Source organism: Hyaena hyaena, unplaced genomic scaffold, assembly GCF_003009895.1.
Source record: "Hyaena hyaena isolate Hyena2069 unplaced genomic scaffold, ASM300989v1 scaffold_4, whole genome shotgun sequence".
NCBI lineage: Eukaryota > Metazoa > Chordata > Mammalia > Carnivora > Hyaenidae > Hyaena > Hyaena hyaena.
The window spans coordinates 1106135-1128599 of record NW_024080636.1 but is presented as its reverse complement, the minus strand read 5'-3'; the positions used below and the strand labels follow the sequence as shown (position 1 = coordinate 1128599).

The following is a 22465-nucleotide window of genomic DNA, read 5'->3' as shown; positions in this document are numbered from 1 at the left end:
CGGAAGCTGGTTATCCCACAGTCTGTCCCATTCCTGATTTTGGGATTTGGATCCTGGAGTTTAGATCACTGGTTAACTGAATTCAACCTGATCTTCAAGAAGGCATGGGTGTTCTCTTCTTAGCCAACCTGCAGCTCACCCAAATGCCCTTAATTAAAATGTTAATTGGGGGTACCTGGCTGGCTTGGTCGGTGGAGCATTTGACACTCGATCTTGGGGTGGTAAGTTCAAGCCTTATGTTGGGTGCAGATTACTTTTAAAAAAATAAATTAAAAAATAAAATCTTTAAAAAAAGTTAAATGGGAGGGGCGCCTGGCTGGCTCAGCTGGTGGAGAACACAACTCTTGATCTCAGAGTCGAGTTTGAGCCCCATGTTGAGTGTAGAGATTACTTAAAAAAATAAAAAAAAAATTTTTCTTAAAAATGTTAAAGGGAAAATAAGAACAGATAACAAAATTACACTTGATAGTATAGCTTAAGTATATACATGTAAAAACAATAGAGAATAGAAAAGGAGTCTACGGCCATACCACCCTGAACGCGCCCGATCTCGTCTGATCTCGGAAGCTAAGCAGGGTCGGGCCTGGTTAGTACTTGGATGGGAGAATAGAAAAGGAAAGAAGAAAGACACAATAGGGGCACCTGGGTGGCTCAGTAGGTTGAGCTTTTGACTTCATTTTGGTTCATGTCATCATCCCAGGGTCATGGCCTCAAGCCCCATGTCCGGCTCTGTACTGAGCTTGGAGCCTTAAGATTTTGTCTCTCCCTCTGCTCTATTCCCCCATTTGCACACTCTCTAAAAGAAAAGAAAAGAAATCCCACCTAAATAGCCCAGTCAGAAAAACCAGACAAACCACCAATTATTAGAGATCAGAAATCTATCATCGTAAGACTGTCATCTTATTTCCTTATTTTCTAGGAGGAAATGCATTTATTTTTAAATGTCTGTTTATTTTTGAGGTGGAAGGGAGGGGCAGAGGAGGGAATCTCATGCAGCCTCCATGCTGTCAGCTCAGAGCCCAATGCAGGGTTCGGTCTCACAAACCTCAAGATCATGACCTGAGACAAAATTAAGGGTCACTCAACTGACTGAGCCACCCAGACACCTTAGGAGGGAATTTAACAAAAACCCACAGTATCCAAGGACGCCTGAGTGGCTCAGTTGGTTAAGTGTCCAACGTCAGCTCAGGTTATTTTGTGGTTCATGAGTTTGAGCCCTCCATCGAGCTGACAGCTCAGAGGCTGGAGCCTGCTTTAAATTCTGTGTCTCCGTCTCTCTCTGCCCCTTCCCTGGTCACAGTCGGTCTCTCTCTCTCTCCCTCAAAATAAATAAACATTAAAAATTTTTTTTGAGGGGCGCCTGGGTGGCTTAGTCGGTTAAGCGTCCGGCTTTCGCTTGGGTCATGATCTCGTGGTTTGTGGGTTCGAGCCCCGCGTCGGGCTCTGTGCTGACTGCCGGCTCAGAGCCTGGAGCCTGTTTCAGTCTGTGACTCCCTCTCTCTCTGACCCTCCCCTGCTCACTCTCTCTCTCTCTCTCTCCTAGAAATAAATAAAACATTAAAAATTAAAAAAAAAAATTTTTTTTTTGAATAAAAAAAGATCCCTGGTATCCAGTACTCCTAGGGTATCTAGTGTATAATAAATAAGTTCTCAGACTACAGACACATTGATAGGAGCTGCTTTCTCTTTGGTGGTCCATACAAGAGAAGGAAGTAGAATGCCTGATCAGAGCCCAATGAGTTAACTCCTTTCGCTAGACCTAGGGAGTTTCAAACATCCCAAGATTCACACAGGAATAAACTGTTTCTACAAGAGTTGAGATGTCCTGTGGCTCCATGCTCTCCAAGACTGCTTGCTACTTTGAACTGAATTTAGAACTCAGTTTCAAGGACTGTCTCCTATTCTCCAACAGACTGAGCTCTTTATTGCCAACTACCTTTGAATGTCTATGGTTGGAGCGGACTCAGCCTCTCTTCTCTCTTCTCTTGCAACACTCAGGTTCCTGACAACTAGGTAGTCTGGCTTCTGATTGAGCTGAAGGGGCAAGGTGAGAATCACTAACTCACAGAAGCTTCAATCCTGAGCCCAAACCAGCCTGACTCTCAACAATGGCTATGGGTCTCAACTGTGTCTCTTGGGGCAACGAACACCTGTCACTCTTCCTCCTCACAGGGGTATTTGAAGCACTGACAAATTTTCTCCTACAGGATTGAGGGGCCAGACACTCCTTCACCACTCCTCATAGGACAAGGTCTTCTTTGGAGGTTGGCTCTCAAGTTTATCTCTGTTTCTCAGACCGGGTGTCCAAAACTGAACATAACGCCACGAGGTGGAACAGTAAGACTACAGTGGCAGTGGCTTTTTGGACATTACACTACTACTAAGACATCCTAAAACTGGCAACCATTTCTGGTTCATAATGAGTTTAAGCTGAACTTACTTACATGTATCTTAGTTTTTCCTTCTTAGTTTTCTTAGTTTTGGCCACATCATTTCAGTCTATTCAGGTTGGATAAAATCTTAGTTATCTCACCAAATGCACGTATTGATGAACTGTCCTATTTTTGTGTCGTCTGAAAATCTGATAAATACACTTTCTTCATTTTCATCTATGCTCTATGTGTAGAATGAGACAGAGCTAAGGACAGAGGCCTGTGGACTAACACCAGTGCTCTCTTTCCAGGTACGGGACAGTCCTGACGCTCTTCCTTGGCTAAGGCTGGTTCACCCACCTATCAATCTGTGTAACCAGGATTAAAGATCGTCAAATGTCCTGATGAAATCAAGAGACCCAATCAGCATTTCCCTGATACATAAGCCTTATCATGAGCTAAGGTACAACTTGAGCTGAGTAAGCCTGAGAATGTCCTGTAGCTCCGAATTTCATTATTTATTCTGGCCAAATTTAACTCGATACCAAAGGTATCCAACCATACTGAATCAGAGTCCAGGTGGTTTTGCTAGATGCAGATGAAATTTACCTCCAGAAGAGTGAACGAGGAGTTTGCAGACTCCCTCACAATCATGTGAGCGTGTAAAACAACTAGACCAGCAAACATGCCTGAAACAACAAACTATGAACTACAGTTGTGTTGCTGTAGAAAACAGAGTCCAATTCAACATAATTTATTTCTGCACTGCAATGCTGAGAAATGTGACAGCGCCATGCCAACAAGAAACTGCTGTATCAACTTCAGGTAACAGGTCCTGACGTAAAATAAGGCACTAGACTGATGGTTTCCATGACTTGGCAATAAAAGGTAACAAGGCCAATGGCTTCTTGTTTAATTCTCTTCCAACGCTACAGACACAGCTCTGCTTTCACCTTCATTACACTTTCATATGGTTTTAGCAGGGGATACACCTCCTCTTCCAAGAATCTCTGCACCTGCCGAAAAGGAAAGCAAATGTAAGACAAAAGAAAATGTAAAGACGGAAGTTTTGCTAATGCTTTTTTCAATGTCAGTTTATATCGCGGAGACCTAATTTGATAAAGCTTTTACTCCATCACTGAGTATTTCTCTTCACCTCCAGTCAGAAATCTGTCCCTAGACAGAGGCAGCTCAAGCCACCATGCCCACAGCCCCACAAACCAGCCCAGCCTGTGCTCAGTTGGCCTCACCATCATTCACCCAGTTACCCCAGCTGAAATCATCACCGTGTCTTCCCTTGTCCTCGTTCAACATGCCAAGGCTCTAACGTCCTGAAGAGCCTCCAATCTCTCCTCATCTGCAGCGACCACTGCCTTGGCTCAATGCCCTCACCAGCTACTGCCTGGCCTCCTGCAGCAGCTTCCTTACTGGTCTCTGACCTCCAGTTTTGTTTTTTTTGTTTTTTTTTTTTTTAAAATTTTTTTTTTTTAATTTTTATTTATTTCTAGGAGAGAGAGAGAGAGACAGCGTGAGCAGGGGAGGGTCAGAGAGAGAGGGAGTCACAGACTGAAACAGGCTCCAGGCTCTGAGCTGGCAGTCAGCACAGAGCCCGACGCGGGGCCCGAACCCACGAACCGCGAGATCATGACCTAAGCGAAAGTCGGACGCTTAACCGACTAAGCCACCCAGGCGCCCCATGACCTCCAGTTTAAGTCTTTCAAATCCAAAACACCAGTGTGATCTGAGTAGAAATGACAAACTCTTGTCTGTCACAAACTTTAAATCCTGTAACTACTTCTGGGTACTTGCTGCTCCAGCAACAATCAAACGATTGTAGTTTCTCTCCCACGTTGGACGTCTATGTATTTGCCAACTCCCACTCTTCCCTAAGATTAAGCTCAGATGTCAATTCTTCCAAGAATCATTCCCAACCTCTCCTATTCTCCTTTGTGATCCCAAAAAAGGATGTCTCCCTCAACTCCTACAGGTACTGCTTGGTATTATCATGACCTCTAAGTTTTGAGCTCCCTAAAGATGAAGATTCTCCATTCTTTAAAGCCCCAAAATGAAGCACAGCACCTGAACACATACTGAGCAACTAGCCTGCCCCTGTAAATGCTTTTGAATGAGTTCCTGCAGGCTCCAAAAGGCCAAGAGGAAAAATGACATTTACTGAATACCTACTATGCACAAAGCACTGTGCTAGGCCTTTTAATTCACATAACCACGACTCCGTGAGATGTGTATTTTGTTTTTAAGTTTATTTATTTTGAGAGAGAGAGAGAAAGAATACGTGTGTGCGCAAGTGGGAAACGGGCAGAGGGAGGAGGAGAGAGAGAATCCCAGGCAGGCTCCATGCTGTCAGCCCAATGCAGGGGCCGACCCCATTAACCGTGAGATCATGACCTGAGGTGGACACTCAACTGACTGAGCCACCCAGGCACCCCAAGATGCGTATTATCCTGTCTGCCTGTGAAAGTCAGAAGTCAGGAATGAACCTGACTGATCTGAGGGTAAGACCCAATCTTTGACCATTATACCACATGCTCCAAACTAAAAGAGAATTCAGAGAAATCCACAGGGGGAAATACTTAAGGCAGTTCAAAACAAACCTTCACATTTTAACCTGCTCTGGATTTTTCTTTTTTAGCCTGCTCTGAATTCTTTCTGACTAGCCTCATTTTTTTTTTTTTAATGTTTTATTTATTTTTAGGAGAGAGAGAGAGAGACAGCGTGAGCAGGGGAGGGTAAGAGAGAGAGGGAGTCACAGACCGAAACAGGCTCCAGGCTCTGAGCTGGCAGTCAGCACAGAGCCCGACGCGGGGCCCGAACCCACGAACCGCGAGATCATGACCTAAGCGAAAGTCGGACGCTTAACCGACTAAGCCACCCAGGCGCCCCTTGACTAGCCTCATTTTTATCAGACCTTTTATGAAATAGAAACATTAAAGACAGTATTCCAGGTTCTGTAGCCCAGCAATGTAAAAAGAGGGCATTTGGGGGGCGCCTGGGTGGCTTAGTTGGTTGAGCGTCCGACTTTCGCTTAGGTCATGATCTCGCGGTTCGTGGGTTCGAGCCCCACATCGGGCTCTGTGCTGACTGCCCGCTCGGAGCCTGGAGCCTGTTTCAGTCTGTGACTCCCTCTGACTCTCCCCTGCTCACGCTGTCTCTCTCTCTCCTAGAAATAAATAAAAATATTTAAAAAAAAAAAAAAAAAAGAGGGCATTTGGGGAAACTTCTAGCGCCACAAAAGTGTTCTGGTGCTTACCTGTTGAGATGCACGACCTGTAAAAGAAGAAGGATCCAGTAGATGGTCCAACTGGGAATGAATGGGACTGAAGTAGGCATCAGCCTGGATTCGCTCTATGAGGTCATTGTCACCTCCTTCCTGTTTGACCACAGCAGCTGCCTGCTGGGAAAGCACTCTAATTTTCTCGTGGCAATCCTAGAAGACAGTGGGGTATTGTTGATTCACTTACTAAGAGGCATCTGAACATCTTAAGTGTCATCCAATACCACATCCAGGCTCTCTCTATGGCTGGTGCACAAAGGCCCCCAACCCCCCGGCTGAGGCAGTTCCCCTCACAGCCTAACTCCATCAAGATCTTAATCTTCTGAACATAACCTAGAATGAACCTGAAGATTTAAATGCCCATCATGCACTGGCTTCATTCTTAAAAAAATTTTTTATTTATTTTGAGAGAAAGCAAGTGGGGAAGGCAGAGAGAGAGGGGACAAAGGATCTGAAGCAGGCAGGCTTTGTGTTGACAGCAGCAAGCCCAATGTGGGACTTGAACTCACAAACTGTGAGATCATGACCTGAGCCAAAGTCAGATGCTTAACTGACTGAGCCGCCCAGGCACCTCTTGTGCTGGCTCCTCTAACGGCTCATGTGTTCTTGTTTCGTGCTAACTTCCCATCATTTCCTATTACAAATTCAGACCTTATTCCTTTGCTAAGAGTGTGCCTTTCCTATAAGTAATTAAGTGATTCACGTCTAACAAACCAAGTTCACCACATCTCCCCCCAGAGAAGAGTCTGGTCACTATTCTGTACGAATACCATGACTGAGGGGGATGACAGAAATGCTTTCATTTTTCTTAAGGGAGGAAAGTACTAAAGGTGCGCTTTCAATTTATTCAAGAGTATAAGGGGATAACAAACCTGGCGGTTACCCCCAGCTTTCACCATGGCCATGATGATGTTCTCTGTGGCCATGAAAGGCAGCTCTTGCCGAATGCGTCGTTCAATTACCTGGAAGAATGAACAAAGGGCTGAGATGCCTCACAGTTACAAAGTCATACACACTGTAAGAGATCAACTGTGACCAGCAAAATCATACAAGGACACAAACTACGATAGACAGAGAGTAGAATGGATCATTTTAATCTACATAGTTTTCTTTCTAATCCAAAGCATTATTTTGATTTAAAAAACTGATTTAAATAAACTTTTAAAAGTTGCTTCATTGGAAAGATTTCGAAAACCTTAACTTTGTTAAATTTCAGTGCCCAACCTCAAGTGCCAAGTATGGAATGGAAATGAACCCATCTGCCTCAGGTACTTAAAAACAGGCAAAGGAAACAGTCTACTCTGCCAGTCACACCAGAGCTGATGATTCATGCTCATAAACAGTTTAAGCCAAAGGAAAGTATTTCCTTTTCTCTTTTATAAACGTTGTCTATAGATTCCAGTTAGTTCTCCAGAACTTACGTCACAACCTGAAGAATGAGCTCTGGTTAGGAACAACTCCTACCGGACTAGAATGCAGATCCCCAAACATACTCACTCCAGAGCAGATTATTCACTCTCCCACATTCCAACCCCACCCCCCAAGATTTTGCTTTTTAATTGAGGCTTCTTACTTTGGGGTATACCACCAATCCTTCAGAAATGTTCTGCAGTGTATTCAATATAGTATCTGCAGTGAGAAATGCCTCAGCCAAACAGATACGTCTGGAAAACAAACAGCCGATTCAGTTATCTCTTTAAGCAAATATCAACTTCAGTGAAATACAGGGTGTGTCCCCAAAAGCCGTACTGACTTCTCACGCCACGTGTACTACTTTCGACAACTTCCTTTAATCTCATGACTTTGGGTACCCCCAATATCCTGATGACTCTCAAATCTATCACCCGGTGTCCAGACCACCTCTTAAAAAGCCAGATCACATACCGAACTGGAGAAGCCCCCCCTGGTTGGTCTGTAGGTACCTCAAACCCAAAACTGGATTCAGCCACTTCTCCACTGCCTTCTGCTCACCACCTCCAACCTACCCTTCCACTCCCTGTGGCTCCTGTCTCAGTAAATGGCACTAGCACCCCATCACTGATCTTAACACTCACTCCTATCAGCCACCAATGTCATTCAATGGGTCACTGATTTTATACCCATATACTTCCTCTCTAATCACATGGCCACCTTGCCAGTATGGACTTGAGAGTTTTAAAAATAGCCTCCTAACTTGTCCTGACCAGATCCATGTGGCCTTAAAACGGATTCTCCAAACTGCTGCAGGGCGTTTTAGGAGGTGCATCTGATTAAGTCACACCCTGCTGAAAAATAGTCAATGGCTGACTTCTGAATGAGTTCACATGTCTTATTTCCATAAATGCCTTATTTCCTGGATCACACACAGATCCCAGAGAACTAACTTTCACTATATATCCTTTCCCACTCAAATCCCAGTACAATGCATGCAAACCAGAGTAACTTTAAATAAGTTATTACTTTAAATAAGTATATACGCAGGGCGCCTGGTGGAGCATGTGACTCTTGGATTTCAGGGCTGTAAGTCTGAGCTCCATGTTGGGTGTAGAGATTATTTAAAAATAAAATTTTTAGGGGCACTTGGGTGGCTCAGTTGACTAAGCATCCGGCTTTGGCTCAGGGCATGATCTTATGGTTTGTGGGTTTGGGCCCCACATTGGGCTCTTTGCTGTCACCGCAGAGGCCACTTTGGATCCTCCGTCTCCCTCTCTCTCTGCCCCTCCCCTGCTCATGTTCTCTCTCTCAAAAGTAAACAAAATTCAAAACAAATTTTTTTAATAAATAAAAATTTAAGTAAGTATATACATGAAACAGAAAACCATGTGGATCTTGGTATCTTATTCACAGCTACAAACTACTCCTGACCCATCTCATCCCTAGCACCATGTTAACTGTGGCAAGATGTCACGGCTGACACCTCACCTACCTCCGGCACAGTAACTCAACTCCTGTTCAGGGCCTACAGGGACCTTCCTAAACTAGTTGTGATCCGTAACCGTGTTCTGCCTCATCACTTGCCACACAGACTTCACTCCCCCGTGCTACCTACTAGTAACTCCCTGTTCTTTCTCCTGCCTTCAGGCTTTTATACATGCTTCCACTCTTGTCTTCAAAGTCTTTTAAAATTGCCTAGATTTCTTGAGTCTTAAGGCATCACCTCCTCTGCGAAGGCTTCCCTGACTCCTGCACCCCGAATCCCCCCTCAGCTCCCACAGAGAGTATCTCGTACACACTTTGTTCCTAACTCTCATCACGCTGTTCTTTGTACGTTCTTGCCTCCCTGCTTGACTCCATGCTCCGTGGAGACAAGGAGGAAATGCACAGATGCTCAAAACATCCTTCTGCTTCCAGGCTCCTCCTCTGGTCTTCCCCACAACCCACTGTACACGGCATCCCCATTTTACTGACCGATTGGCACTGTCATCCAGCGTGCGCTCAAACCACTGCACAGATGCCGTCTGTAGCGGGTCCATGACGAGGGTCATGAGGTGACGGGCGAGACTGCAGCAGCGCTCGGAGCGCATAGGGTTCCGCTTGTACGGCATCGCACTTGAGCCTACCACGCACAAGGACAAGAAGCAAAGGCAGAGAGACTTCAGAGGACAGTGAGCGCTCGAGCATGCTGCTGGGTGAGCTGCCAACACGTGCCCGCAGGGCCCCTGACATCTCTGGTGCTCCCAGGTCTTCACACACCACTCACCAATCTGCTGTTTTTCAAAGGGTTCCTCCATCTCCTTGAGGTTTGCCAGGAGCCGTATGTCGGTACAAATCTGGGGAAAAGGGACACAGTTGGTGAGCAGGAGTCTGGGAGCAGGGGACAGGCTGATGGAGGTGAGCTCATCTCTCTAAGACGTCCTGGAGAGTATCTCCCTCAGACTTCTCCAGGCTCCTGAAGAGCGGGGAGAACAAGTAAAGGAACGTGGAGACACTTCTGTGAAACATGGCTGAAGACAGCATGGAAAGACAATGCCAGATGAACTTATTTTTTTAATGTTTTATTTATTTCTGAGAGATGGAGAGAGACACATAGACAGCGTGAGCAGGGGCGGGTCAGAGAGAGAGGGAGACACAGAATCTGAAGCAGGCTCCAGTCTCTGAGCTGTCAGCACAGAGCCCGACACGGGGCTCGAACCCACGAACTGCAAGATCATGACCTGAGCCAAAGTCGGATGCTTAACTAACTGAGCCACCCAGATGCCCCAATGCCGGATGAACTTTAATGAGAACACGGAAACCAGTCCTCTCCTTTAACACACCTTAAGAGGCCTCACCCACAAGCCCCAGTGGGTGAAAAATGAAGTTGGACATCTCTTGAGGGATGCGACTGAACAAAAGTCTGAGGCCAATTCCTTCTGTCTATGCCAAGCTCTCATCCCAGCCCGGCAAACTGCTACCATCACTCACCTTGTGCACGGATGCCCCCAAGCTAGCCAGCACAGACAGCACCTCAATATCCACTTTTCGTGTATAGGTCTGCCCCGTGATGATGAAAGCCCTGGAAATAAATTGAAAAGCGCCGTACGTGAAAATATTTCAAAATGTGGCTGTGTCAAACTAATGAGCAAAAACTGACCCTAAGCAAAAGCTTGGCCTCACTGGTATGCTGAGTCACACAGAGCCCAGACGACCCCACTGATAATCTGCTCCTGGAACAAACTGCTCTTCCACCCATTTTATTAACACCCATACCCAAGACGGAAGGGTGGCCCTGTGTGCCTACATCCTGCCACAGCCTCACGGAAATGTCTGCAAGAAGGAGCCATGGGGGAGCCTGGTGGCCTTCAAGGGAAATGGTCAGATTTAGATGACTCTATTGGAGCCCTCAACGTGGGTAAGACTATTCTAAAAATCTCAGAAGTAAACACTTTCCTTTTTCCTTACAGATTATCAAAAAACAGAATCTAGACTACACAAAAATAAAACCCAGGACAGAGATCAAAGGAAATGGGTAGGGGCGCCTGGGTGGCTGTCGGTTAAGCGTCTGACTGGCTCAGGTCATGATATCACAGTTCGTGGGTTCGAGCCCGATGTTGGGCTCTGTGCTAACAGCTCAGAGCCTGGAACCTATTTCAGATTCTGTGTGTGTGTCTCTCTCTCTCTGACCCTCCCCTGCTCATGCCGTCTCTCTCTCCCTCTCTCTCCGAAATAAATAAAACATTAAGAAAAAATTTTTAAAGGTAATGGGTAGAAGAATAAAGGAAGAAACAGGGTCAAATTTAGAGGTACACTGAACACAGGCCTTCCATCACTTAACAGGGAAGCCAACACCTTTCCCATTTACCTACCTTTTAAATCCTGCCTTTTCTGTCACCATCTTGTCAAGCTGCTCTACCTTGGAAGAAAAAGATAATTTTCTATTATCCTTATAGAAATCCAGGTGTGACCAGTATGAGAATATATCAAGGTCCTGCCCTGGAAGGACCTTGGAAGAAAACCAGGTCCTGCCCTGGTTTGGATCCTCGGTGCCCCTTTCAGTCCAAAGACTCGACTCATCCCAGGATCAATCTCTCCACCCATCCCGGAGGTCAGCTTTGTTTTTGGTGCCCTCACCCCTGAGCTTCCACGTCCCCCAGCTGCTCTCAGAATACCTTCTGGTCATCTCCCTCGAAGAGCTGCAGGAAGCTGGCCTGAGTGCCGGTGGTGCCCTTCACTCCCCGGAAACGCAGGTCATCTCGGACACGCTTCAAGTTCTGGAGATCCATGCAAAGATCCTGAATCCAGAGACAGCAACGTTTCCCAACTGTGGTCAGCTGAGCAGGCCTGAAAACGATCCAAAAAAGACACATAAAAGTCTCAAACCAAGGACTTACTTCATAAACGCTTCAACACTTCTTCAAATAATTACTGCTTCCCCTGGAAAGGGGAAGAATTCAGGTAAGAGAGAGATCAGTGTAGACAAAACCAGAGCAAGAAGTCTGAGCAATAATAGTTGAGATTCAAGGTTATTTACAGATATTCAATGATTATAAAACTAAGATCTCCTTATCATCAAGAGGCAATATAAGGGCGGGGACAACATCTGTTTCATTTGTCCCCAGGCTTTGGCAAGTCAAATACACTCCTGTAACAAACATTTGCCAAATAGCTAATCTGTTCTCGGCTTTGAAAATCCTATGAACAAGGGGCGCCCGGGTGGCTCAGTCAGTTGGGCAGCCGACTCTTGATCTTGGCCCATGTCAGGCTCTGCACTAAGCATGGAGCCTGCTTGGGATTCTCACTCTCTCTCTCTGTGCTTCTCCCACTCATGCTGTCTCAAAATAAATAAACTTAAGAAAAACAACAAGAAACAGAACAGACAAGGTTCCTGTCCAATGCAGCTCGCGTTGTAGTGGAAACAAGTAAACAAAGTGACTGTTGATTATTTTATCAGAAATATGAAAAAATAAAATGAAGACACTGGAGAATGCCACTCTAGACTGGCCATAAAACAAGGCCTTTGTGAGGAGACAAAGTTTGATGAGGAGCCAGCCATGCTGTGGAGAACAACCCCACAACACACATAACCCAAGGACTCTAATCTAATAGCTAATGGCTCTGCTCCCCATCCAAAGTCTAAATCCATCTATTGCAGGTCTGTTTATGAACATAAAGCATAATAATGAATGAACTGCAGATAATGTTGGAGTTCTTGTTCTTTTTTAAAAATATTTTTGTTTCTTTTTGAGAAAGAGAGAGCACAAATGGGGGAGGGGCAGAGAGAGTGAGGGAGACACAGATCTATAGCAGGCTACAGGCTCTGAGCTATCAGCACAGAGCCTGACGTGGGGCTCAAACTCACAAACCGTGAGATCATGACCTGAGCCGAAGTGGGATGCTTACCTCACTGAGGCACCCCGGCGCCCCAATGCCGGAGTTCTAATAGATGACCTAGCTCACCCCAGGTGGACTGACTTTCTCTCTTATCAGGCTAACAGTATGAACACTGGGCAACATGAAGGCACACCACGATCCGTGATATATCTCCAAATTAATCTCATGGTAGTTTTCTGGCTAACTCTTGCTAACAGATTACTGTACAAGTAAAGAAACGAATGGATGGATTTGCATTATCTGTTCACAGTAACACTGTACATAATGGCCACAAAGTGGAGACAACCCAAGTGTCTATTAAAGAGTGGACAAACAAAACTTGGCATATCCACTATTTTGCCTATAAAAAGAAATGAACATGCTACAATATGGATGAACACTGAAAACACTGTAAGTGAATAAAACCAATCATAACAAGATAAATATTTTATGATTCCATTTAAATGAAATGGCTCCTGGCTGGCTCAGTCGGTTATGCTTCCAACTTCAGCTGAGGTCATGATCTCATGGCATGGTTGAAGAATCTGAGTCCTGAATCAGGTTCTCTGAAGTCAGTGTCCGCCTACTTCGGATCCTTGTCTCCCTGTCTCTCTCTCTGTCCCTCCCCTGCTCGCTTGCGTGCTCTCTCTCAAAAATAAACACTGAAAATTTTTTAAAAATAAAATACCCAGAAGAGGCAAATCCACAGACAGAAAATAGATCAGTGATTGCAAGGGGCTAGGGAAGGTGGGGAATGGGAGTGACTACTAAATGGGTATGGGTTATTTGAAGGGCGATGGAAATATTCTGAAATTATATACTGGTGACTGTAAATATGCTAAAAACCTGTAAGTGTACACTTAAAAAGGGTAAGTTTTATGGTATGTGAATTATATCTCAATAAAACTGCTTTTTTTTTTTTTTTAAAAGTAGGTTCTACACCCAGTGTGGGGCTTGAACTCACAACCCTGAGATCAAGAGTTGCACGCTCTACCGACTGAGCCACCCAGGCACCCCAAAGCTGCTTCTCTTCAACTGCAGGAACTGACCCATCCTCAAGTGATCCTATGCTGCAACACTGTGTCCTGAGTGCCTAACACCTGCTAACCGTGGCAGCAGGCACCTCTCTCATCACGCTCTCCCCGGGGGAGCACTGGGAGGCCCGCATTCTCTGAGCACCTCCAGGACCCCCAGGAGAGGAAGAGGAGTTGTAACTCACATAATGCTAGGGGGCCAGCAGGAGGCGACATCTGTCATGGCCAACACCTGCACACTGTGCACTGACTCATGAACAATTTCTGCAGGTTTCTGTGACCAGTAAGTGCAGGCCCTGACTCTGAGGAAGATTAGACTCTACAGACTTCACTGAATTTTAGGAGATAATATCTGTGTTGCCATAGCAATACTCCATCAAGGTGTAAGGCAGATGCTAACACACAACTGTTCAAATATCATCCCTTGAAACCTGCTACTAGCATTCCAAAAATGACATGATCTGCTTTGAAAAGGATTTTATTTGGTAATCATAAAAATACTTGCACATTTTACACATCAAAATTACAAATTAGGGGGAAATTTAATCATCCTATTACCTCATAAACCATAGTAATTAGTATTTACATCTTGGTGTAATTTGTTCCAATCTTTGTACAAGTCATATGCTGCCTTTACCCCAGAACACATAGAACTATGTCTTTACCTATGCACATTTCCATGACTGTAGTCTTATAAGCAGTATTTTAATGGTGCATATTATTCCAGCCTGTGAATACACTACATACTGTATCTTACTTAATTCTTTTCTTATTGTGGACAGCTAGATTGTTTCCACTGCTTTACTATTATAACTGGTATTTTAACAAAGACATTTGTACATAAGACTTTTTGCATAATTTAGATTACTTACTTCGGTAAGAGTCTCAAAAATGGAATTACTAACTCAGTGAGCATGAATATTTTCTAAGGCTCTTGATCCGTATTTCCCAATGTTCCCCAAATGAACTCTCACCAGTATAGCTTTTAAGGTAGGCACCAGGTTCATTCCTCATAAGCATCCTAAGTTATTTGCTTAAACTTTTTTTTTTTTTACCGTTTATCCATTTTTGAGAGAGAAAGAGAGACAGAGACAGCACATGAGTGGAGTAGGGGCAGAGAGAGGGAGATAGAATCCGAAGCAGGCTCCAGACTGAGCACAACATGGGGCTTGAACTCACAAACCGCGAGATCATGACCTGAGCCAATGTCAAACGCTTAACCAACTGAGCCACCCACGCACCCCTTAAACTATGTTTTGAGATTCCTCACCTCCAGCTTCCATGGAGAAGGGAAGCTGAAGGAAGAAATGAAACCCAAGTGCACACAAACAAGCCCAAGTCCCGAGAAGTAATCATATCACTTACTGGAAATGTGTGAAACCTAAGGTAGGGAGGCCGGCTCGTTCCTTAGCAAAGTCAGCAAGCCGAGAGATCACTCTGGCAAGCTGTAAGAAAGACCATGTGATAGAAAGAGGGTGAGTTCAGGGTGAGCTCGTTACATAATCAGGAACTAAACTTTCAGATGATTTAATATAAAATTAGATCTCCAGCCAGTGGAAGGCAGAGGCATTATCTTTTTATGTTTGTATCCCAAAATGCCTTGAAGAGTTCAGAGCAACCAACGTTTTGGTGAGTGAGTTGACTACCTAAAAAGTCATCAACTTTTTCGGCACAACTTTAGACCACTAACATGCTCATGCAGGAAAAATAGGACAAAATCATCAATCTGACCCACAGCTGACCCATGTCAACAACACGACGTTGGTTAACTTTATTTAAAAGGCTATGTTTTGTTTTTTAAAGGTATTTATTTATTGAGAGAGAGAGAGTGTGCGAGCAAAGGAGGGGCAGAGAGAGAGCGAGCCCACACTGCCAGCGCAGAACCCAACGTGAAGCTTGATCTCATGAACCCTGAGATCATGACCTGAGTTGAAATCACAAGCCAGACCCTTAACAACTGAGCCGCCCAGGAGCCCCAAAAGGCTGTATTTTAAAAAGGATTCGCTTAGAACATTTTAGCCCAAAAAGAGACAGTTAGTTCTACATATGAGATATAGGATCATTCGCCTGACTGAAGAATAATTCATTTATATCAACATTGTACAGATTTATTCATAAGTGGTGCCCATCTCCCATCATGGGGAAGCCAGGGCTGGCAGGAAACTTCTGCCAACTCCTTACCTTTGGCAAAAGCAGGTCAAGTGCATTTCTAAGAATAATCAGGTCCTGCAAAGGAAAATGCAGTGGTCTCATGTTAAACAGCTCTGCCCAAGCAATATTGTTACATAACACTTTTTGGCCATCACAACTGGGTTTCTCAGCTAGCCACCTACCTCACTATTAGCAACTCTCTGTGCAATTCAGAAGATGCTAACAAAAGTTTCAGTTAGTTTCAGAGAGCAGTACTTCTGGGATCTCTAAGGAGCAAAATCTTTATATCCCTAAAGGCCAACTTACGTGGTATCTAAAATGACTGGGAAACTGTGACAGGGCAAACCATCCTGAATACTGTGAAGATGTCCAGATCGACAAGCTTTCTATCTTTCCAAAGAGGAGAGTGCCTGAGAAGCTTCCACGGGGCACATTCCATTAGCCTTCCCTCCTTTTCCCACATCTACCATTGCTAACAAAACAAACAAAGATGTGAGCCATAACATCAAGGTTTAGGAAATTTAAAGTTGTTCTTGAGGGAAATGATGGTTATTTCAGGCAACTCCAATACGTGCTTAGGAGACACACAATTGCTGAACGCAACTTACATACAGGGTACTTAAAAAAAAAAGTATATTCCATATGAAAGGACTGTTCTTCTATATTCAAGTTACCAATTACACACAGATGCCTTTTATTACGTACCACTTGAGACTAAAAGCATTTGGGGCAACTTAAAAATTAGCAGCTTCTTTCTAAGCTGGAAGAGCATCTGGACTCGAACTTCCAGTCCCATTGGCACAGTGTGATTAAGGGCACAGCTTTGGGGTCATTCTCCCTGGACTTGATTCCTATCTGGCTGTGTGACATTAGGCAAGATCTTCAACCTCTCTTTAAGTATCTTCATCTGTAGAGACAGGGATCATAAAGCCAGATCCCAAAGACTTCGTATTCTGCTTCCGTTTCTGTGACCTTACCAGAAAAGGCAAAACTACAAGGAAAGCAGATGGACGGTTGTTTGGGTTGGAAAGCTGGAGTGGGAACTGACTGCACAAGGCATGAGAACTTTCCAGAGTAAGGGATATGCTAAAAAACTGGGGCGTAGTGAAGCCTGAACTGCATAAATTTACTAAAACTCATTAAACTGCGCATTTAAGATGGGTAAATTTATGGCATGTAAACTGCACCTCAAGAAGCTGTTTAAAAATGGGAGATAAAAGAACCTCTTTGATGGTTCTTGTGAAGAACACATGAAGGAATACATACAAAGTGCTCAGAATAGTGCCAAGCACTTAGTAAACTCTTAGGAAAATTGTTACTTTTCATGAACAATATTACTTTTTCATGTTTGAGGATAAGTTGCTTCCGCTAATTAAAAGTTTCATGTAAGAATCATCATGTAATCCTTTCTTTTCAGAAGTTACAGCAAAGAGTTATAAAGGACTTTGGAAAGCAAATCACTCTGGAAAATTACCTCGCCACTAAAACACTAAGACCTTGGCTTATGCCCAACCAACCAATGCAGAAACTGTATTTGCCAGTCTTATTTTATGGAGGCCATGAGGGGCTTACAGTCTGGACTGGAAGGATGACAAAAGCAGAAAATTCCTGAGCGTTAAGACACCCCTAAAACTAAAGATTTACGGCGTCACTTCCTAAAACTAGACAGAATCAAATAAAATTTATAAATCCATTATGAAGACCGAGTCCTAAGTGAAAACAAAACAACACAGGTTCCTACTGTATTGTCTCCAACATAGCAAGAAGTAGCTCCAAGGTGAATTATGGCGGCAGCTTTGGGGCAGCAGTGGCCAAACGTGTGCACGTGAGCCATCACGTCGTGTCGTAACTGTTTCTCTTCCTCAGCTGCCATCTTGAAGTCGATGTTGTCCAGGTCTGATTTCATCTCCTGGATTTGTTCGTCTGTGATCGGCAAACCCAACGTCTACAGAACAGGCAAAACACAATAAAATACCTCAAGTGTCACAATGGCTTGAAGTGAAACCGCGAAACACGTTGGTTCTTGTTAGCATTTATGTCCCACCTCCCAATCCTTAAATTAAAATTTGGGGGCAACTAAAAGTGCATGGGTGGGGGAGGGAACGGTTTTCTTAATGAATCACGATAAATTACATTCTAAGCAAACACCAAAACATACAACAATGTATAGTTTGTAGATTACAACGATGTAATTCTGATCTTTGTTCTCCCTGCTCTTGTATTTCTTCCTGGCTCACACATTCTGGTCTCTGGGCTCAAAGAGGTCTTTCCTGATTCCAATGTGACATATTCTTCTTATATGTCACTCATCTATCCCTTTAGCCTAATTTTATTTAGAGCACTTATCACCACATGACATTTTCTACAAATGCATTAGCCTGCCCCCCTCCCCCCGAATGTATACTCCATAAGAGAAGAGCCTTGTTGTATTTATGGCTTACCCCTTAGTGCTTGGCATGTAAGTGCCCCAGGTGTGGGATCCAGGCCACAGCTTTACATTTGACCCAGATGGATTTACTTAGAGAAATGAAAATTAAGAATGTTTTAAGTGGTTTTGCCAATAAATTATGTAAAGCAAGTTCAGTAAAACTGAAAGACTTTGCAGAATATTGAGAAAATAAACGTTATCAAGAGCTTACGTTCATCCATCACTGGAAAAATCAGGGTGGCAAAAAACAGCTTGCAGCCCACAGGCAGCTCAGAGCCCTGGATCCAAGTGCTGAATATACAGACTGGTGAAATGTATTCAAACCTCACTTGAAATTCCCAAGCCCTGGCCCTGGGAAAGATCTTGTGCCTCAGACCTATTTTGTCCGAGGTGGTAGCTACTTGCCAGATGTGGCTATTTACATCTAAAATGATTACGAGGTAAAAATTCAGTTTCTCAGTCACACTAACCATATTTCAAAAGCTCAGTAGCCACACGGGGCAAAACTGCCTTCGGGTGCCTGTTAGCCAGTAGACACCTCAGGCCTCCTCCTAAAGCAAAGCAGCAGGGGGCGGTGTGGCCAAACAGCTTCCTACCCCCAAGCAATGCAGACTTGTCAAAATTCATCCCTGACTCTTGCTTTTCTGCACTCCTCCTAATCTCTTATTCTTCAAATTTTTGTCTTCACTACTACATGACTATGTACTTTATGCTAATTTTGACACCTAAAAGATAATCCAAATGTAGGAGATTATACCAAACTTGTATGCATTTCAGGCAATGTGCACACTGGGCAGAAGAAAAAACACATATTCAGGCGCTACTTTTTTTTTTAAATTTAATTTCCACCTGTTTGTGAATTTTCCAGTTTTACTACTGTGACTGTTTTTTTTTTTTTAAATGTTTTATTTATTTCTGAGAGAGAGAGACACCGTGAGCAGGGGAGGGTCAGAGAGGGAGGGAGGCACAGAATCTGAAGCAGGCTCCAGGCTCTGAGCTAGCTGTCAGCACAGAGCCCGACGTGGGGCTCGAACCCACAAACCGCGAGATCATGACCTGAGCCGAAGTAGGACATCCAACCGACTGAGCCACCCAGGCGCCCCATCAGGCGCTACATTTCAATTCCAGCTTCACCTACTAGCTGTGGTGATCCTGCAAAGTCTTTGTTGTTTTGCTTTTTAAATTTTTTAAAAATGTTCATTTATTCTTGAGAGACAGAGTGTGAGCGGGGAAGGAGGAGGGAGGGTAGGAGGGAGACAGAAACCAAAGCAGGCTCCAGGCTCTGAGTTGTCAGGTCAGGTCAGCACAAAGCCCAACACGGGGCTTGAACTCACAAACCGTGAGACCATGACCTGAGCCAAAGTCAGACACTTAACTGACCGAGCCAACCAGGCGCTCCATCCTGCAAAGTCTTTGAATACCACTACCCTCATCTATATAACGGAGTAATCGCATGAAATGGAAAAGTACATGACAGTACACCATAAATCACCGCACACTATTAATGTCCCTTTCTACCCATTATTATTGTCTGAGCCAATAGTTTATGAAGTCTCTCTGTGCCTCCATTCCATCATCTGTAAGTACAGCATTATTTTAAGGATTAATGAGCTATTAATATGCCAAGTCTTAAGACAGTGTCTTAGCACGTATGACAGAAGCGTCTATTGTTGTCACTTAATTTTCTTGAGCACAGTGATGGCGATGGGGAAAATCTAGGAAGTGTTCAGTTTGGGGAGTTCCGCTGTACTTGGCTCCCCCGCGCGTACTCAGTTTGTTTCCCTGTTTACTGATGCCCTTTGAGAGGGCACTGCCATCTGGCTTGTGGAATTTTCCTCTGAAACTTTATAGCTTTCTGGATCACCTTCAGTTTTCTTCAACTCCTCTGGGAAGGCCCCTCTGGAGCTATTTCTGAGAGCATTGGGCCGAACAGCTCTTATAAGAGACACCAGAAAACCCGTCTAATAATTCCCTACCGCGATCCTCACTCCTTGGAGGCAAAATGCAGCCGAGTGGAGCGGAAATAGTGGCCTAGGAAACATGAATTTTGTAGGGACAGTCCATTAACTACACTGTGGAAGACAAGGTGGCTAAGCTCTCACGCTCTGCTTTGAACCCAGGTTCATACCCCGGGTCCACTATTAATGGTTCGGAGCAAACAACGCGTTTGGCCATCACTGAGGCTTGATCTCTCCCGTACATTGTGGGAAAAGCACATTTTGCAGTCTTTATGGGCAAAACGGGCAAAGATGTGTATGTAAAGAAATCAGCACAACAGCACGTAACGAGCGCTTGGGCTCCGTGTTCAGCAGTGTATCCCTGCAGGAATGGCCAAGGTAAATCCCTAAAACGACAGCGTGCCTTTCTCGCCGCCTCCACCGCGTCTCTAACCCTCCGTGACTCAAAACAAGGCAGGCAACAGGTGTCGGCTCCCGGGCTTCCTGCCCTGACCTTCCTGGGGCCACAGCGCCTCAGAAAAGGGACACCCGGCCGAAAATAGCAGGGCAGCTGCTCCCGGGGGCCAAGCCCATGCGCGGCGCAGAGCCCCGCACGTGCTGGGGCGGGCCCGCTTCTCCCGGCCCGGCCCCTCACCCCGGTGGCCCGTTACCTGCTCGGCCTCCGCCAGCCACAGCCAGAGCTGCCGCCAGGTCCGGAATTTGTACCTGTCGCTAAACAAGAAGCACATCTCCGGGCTGGCGTAGCGGGAGGCAAGCGGCGAGCGGTAGCTGTCGTGCCCGCAGGCCGCCTGCTGCCCGCCACGATCTCCACCCTCCGCCATTCCTAACACGCCTCACGAGCAGTGCAGGTAGCGCCAGCGAGGGCGGGAGCGGAAGCCCGAGGACGGGACTTCCTCCAAGCGGGGCGGGACTTCCTCCAATTGATCCCGCCTCTGGGCTTCCGGTAACTCGGGAGAGACCTGAGCCTTCAGAGTTGTCGGGTTTCCGCTGCTTGCTGTTGAGGTTTGCCAAGTTTATCTTCGTGTATAAGAAACGTCATGAGCGCTTCATAAGTTACTTAGCCGTTCTGTGCCTCGGTGTCCCTATCTGAAAAAAGGTACATTAAGACCTGCCTTTAAGATTGCCATGAGATTAAAGTGTTAGATCGATGCCTGGGACACTCGGAAAACCCTGGGTGTGTTTGCTGTTATTAATTATGGTTGTCGCCCACCGCACCTTCACTGCCACTGCCTGTCTGACACCGCGCGCAGTTTTGAGGAGAAATGCGCATTCGTTGAGTTCCAAGTGAGCCCCTCGCACGGAATTGCTTTAAAAATGGGTTTCAGCCAGTGCTGGACCTGAGACTCCCAGAAGCCGAGTGTCTTGCTGAGGGTTACCCAGCTAGTACGTGGAGCCACCCGACTTCAGATTCTGCACTTAGTCACTACGCTGTGTAGTTCCCAGCACACGCCATGCCTGGTCACACCACGACTTGGTAAAGGCATTCCTCCTGATCCCCCCTCTTCCCCCGCCACATACTGGAACAGCTCTCTCGTTTCTCAGTACCTCCTACTTAAGGTTCAGTCTAGAAAATGCACCCTAATGATCCCACTCTTTTATCTGGTTGGCCAGTAGTAACAACCTCTAACATCTGTGGAGGTCTTACTGGGTATCAGGCACTCAATTTTTACACGTGATCTCATTTAATCCTGAGGATCCTTAGTTGCTCAAGTATTATTAAATGAAATAATACAAGTAAAAGGGCGCTTGGTTGGCTCCGGATTTGTACATTTGAGCCCCACATTGGGTCTAGAGATTACTTAAAAAGAAAATCTTTAAAAAAAAAAATCAGGTAAAGCTCTTGGTGCAATGCACAGAGTAAGTGCTCAGTAACCGCTAGCCATTATTATGATCCCCATTTTGCAGGTAGCAAAACAAAGGCGTGGGTGGGTTGATGGTCTTGAGATTGTTCATGTGGAAGGGGGAAAGCCAGGAGTTATATGCAGGCAGACAGGCTCCAGACACCTGGTTCTTAGCAGCTCCAAATGTTCCCCTTCCTTGATGCTACAGTAGTAGGCATTATGCCTCTGGGAAATAACTGACTTCTGAGTTCCCCGGTAGAAGGAGACCTCCCAGGGAAACTCCATTTAGAATCCCCAGCTTGTTTGCTGAGGTGAACTCCCCTTTACCAGTAACCATGATACTTCAGGGATATTAAAAGTTGCTGATTAGGGGTGCCTGGCTGGCCCAGCCAGTATGCGACTCTTGATTTCAGGGTCATGAGTCTAAGCCCCACTTTAGGTATAGAGCTTACTAAACAAACAAGTTGCTGATTAGATCCCGAGCCTTCAACATCATGTTTTGGACAATAATTTCTTTTCCTGTCACCTACCCATGTCTGCTTTCATTTATTCACAGATTCATTCACAGCCCTATGGAGCACACTTCTGGGATCTCATAGATGACAAATGCCATGGCTTCTT

At 45.1% G+C, this 22465-nt stretch overlaps 1 protein-coding gene across 1 annotated transcript; it reads right to left on the bottom strand.

Annotated features, from left to right (window-relative positions):
- Window positions 1-3110: 3110 nt before the first annotated feature.
- ADSL (adenylosuccinate lyase) lies at window positions 3111-20859 on the bottom strand. The gene is made up of 13 exons (XM_039235740.1): window positions 20654-20859; window positions 17359-17562; window positions 15648-15692; window positions 14832-14911; window positions 11232-11403; window positions 10929-10975; window positions 10048-10138; window positions 9344-9413; window positions 9052-9199; window positions 7238-7328; window positions 6537-6626; window positions 5641-5817; window positions 3111-3388 (listed from the first exon to the last, which is right to left on the bottom strand). The coding sequence occupies exons 1-13, from the start codon at window positions 20822-20824 to the stop codon at window positions 3302-3304; spliced, it is 1473 nt and encodes a 490-aa protein (XP_039091671.1). The 5' UTR covers window positions 20825-20859; the 3' UTR covers window positions 3111-3301.
- Between the last annotated feature and the right edge of the window lie 1606 nt (window positions 20860-22465).

What these genes read in the sequence shown, in the direction of transcription:
- ADSL (XM_039235740.1), bottom strand. Translation starts at nt 20,824, where the DNA reads ATGGCGGAGGGTGGAGATCGTGGCGGGCAGCAGGCGGCCTGCGGGCAC. An exon ending in GGCTGGCGGAGGCCGAGCAG is followed by an intron (nt 17,563 to 20,653) that starts GTAACGGGCCAC and finishes CCTGTTCTGTAG; the next exon opens with ACGTTGGGTTTGCCGATCAC. An exon ending in TTGACCTGCTTTTGCCAAAG is followed by an intron (nt 14,912 to 15,647) that starts GTAAGGAGTTGG and finishes TCTTTCTTACAG; the next exon opens with CTTGCCAGAGTGATCTCTCG.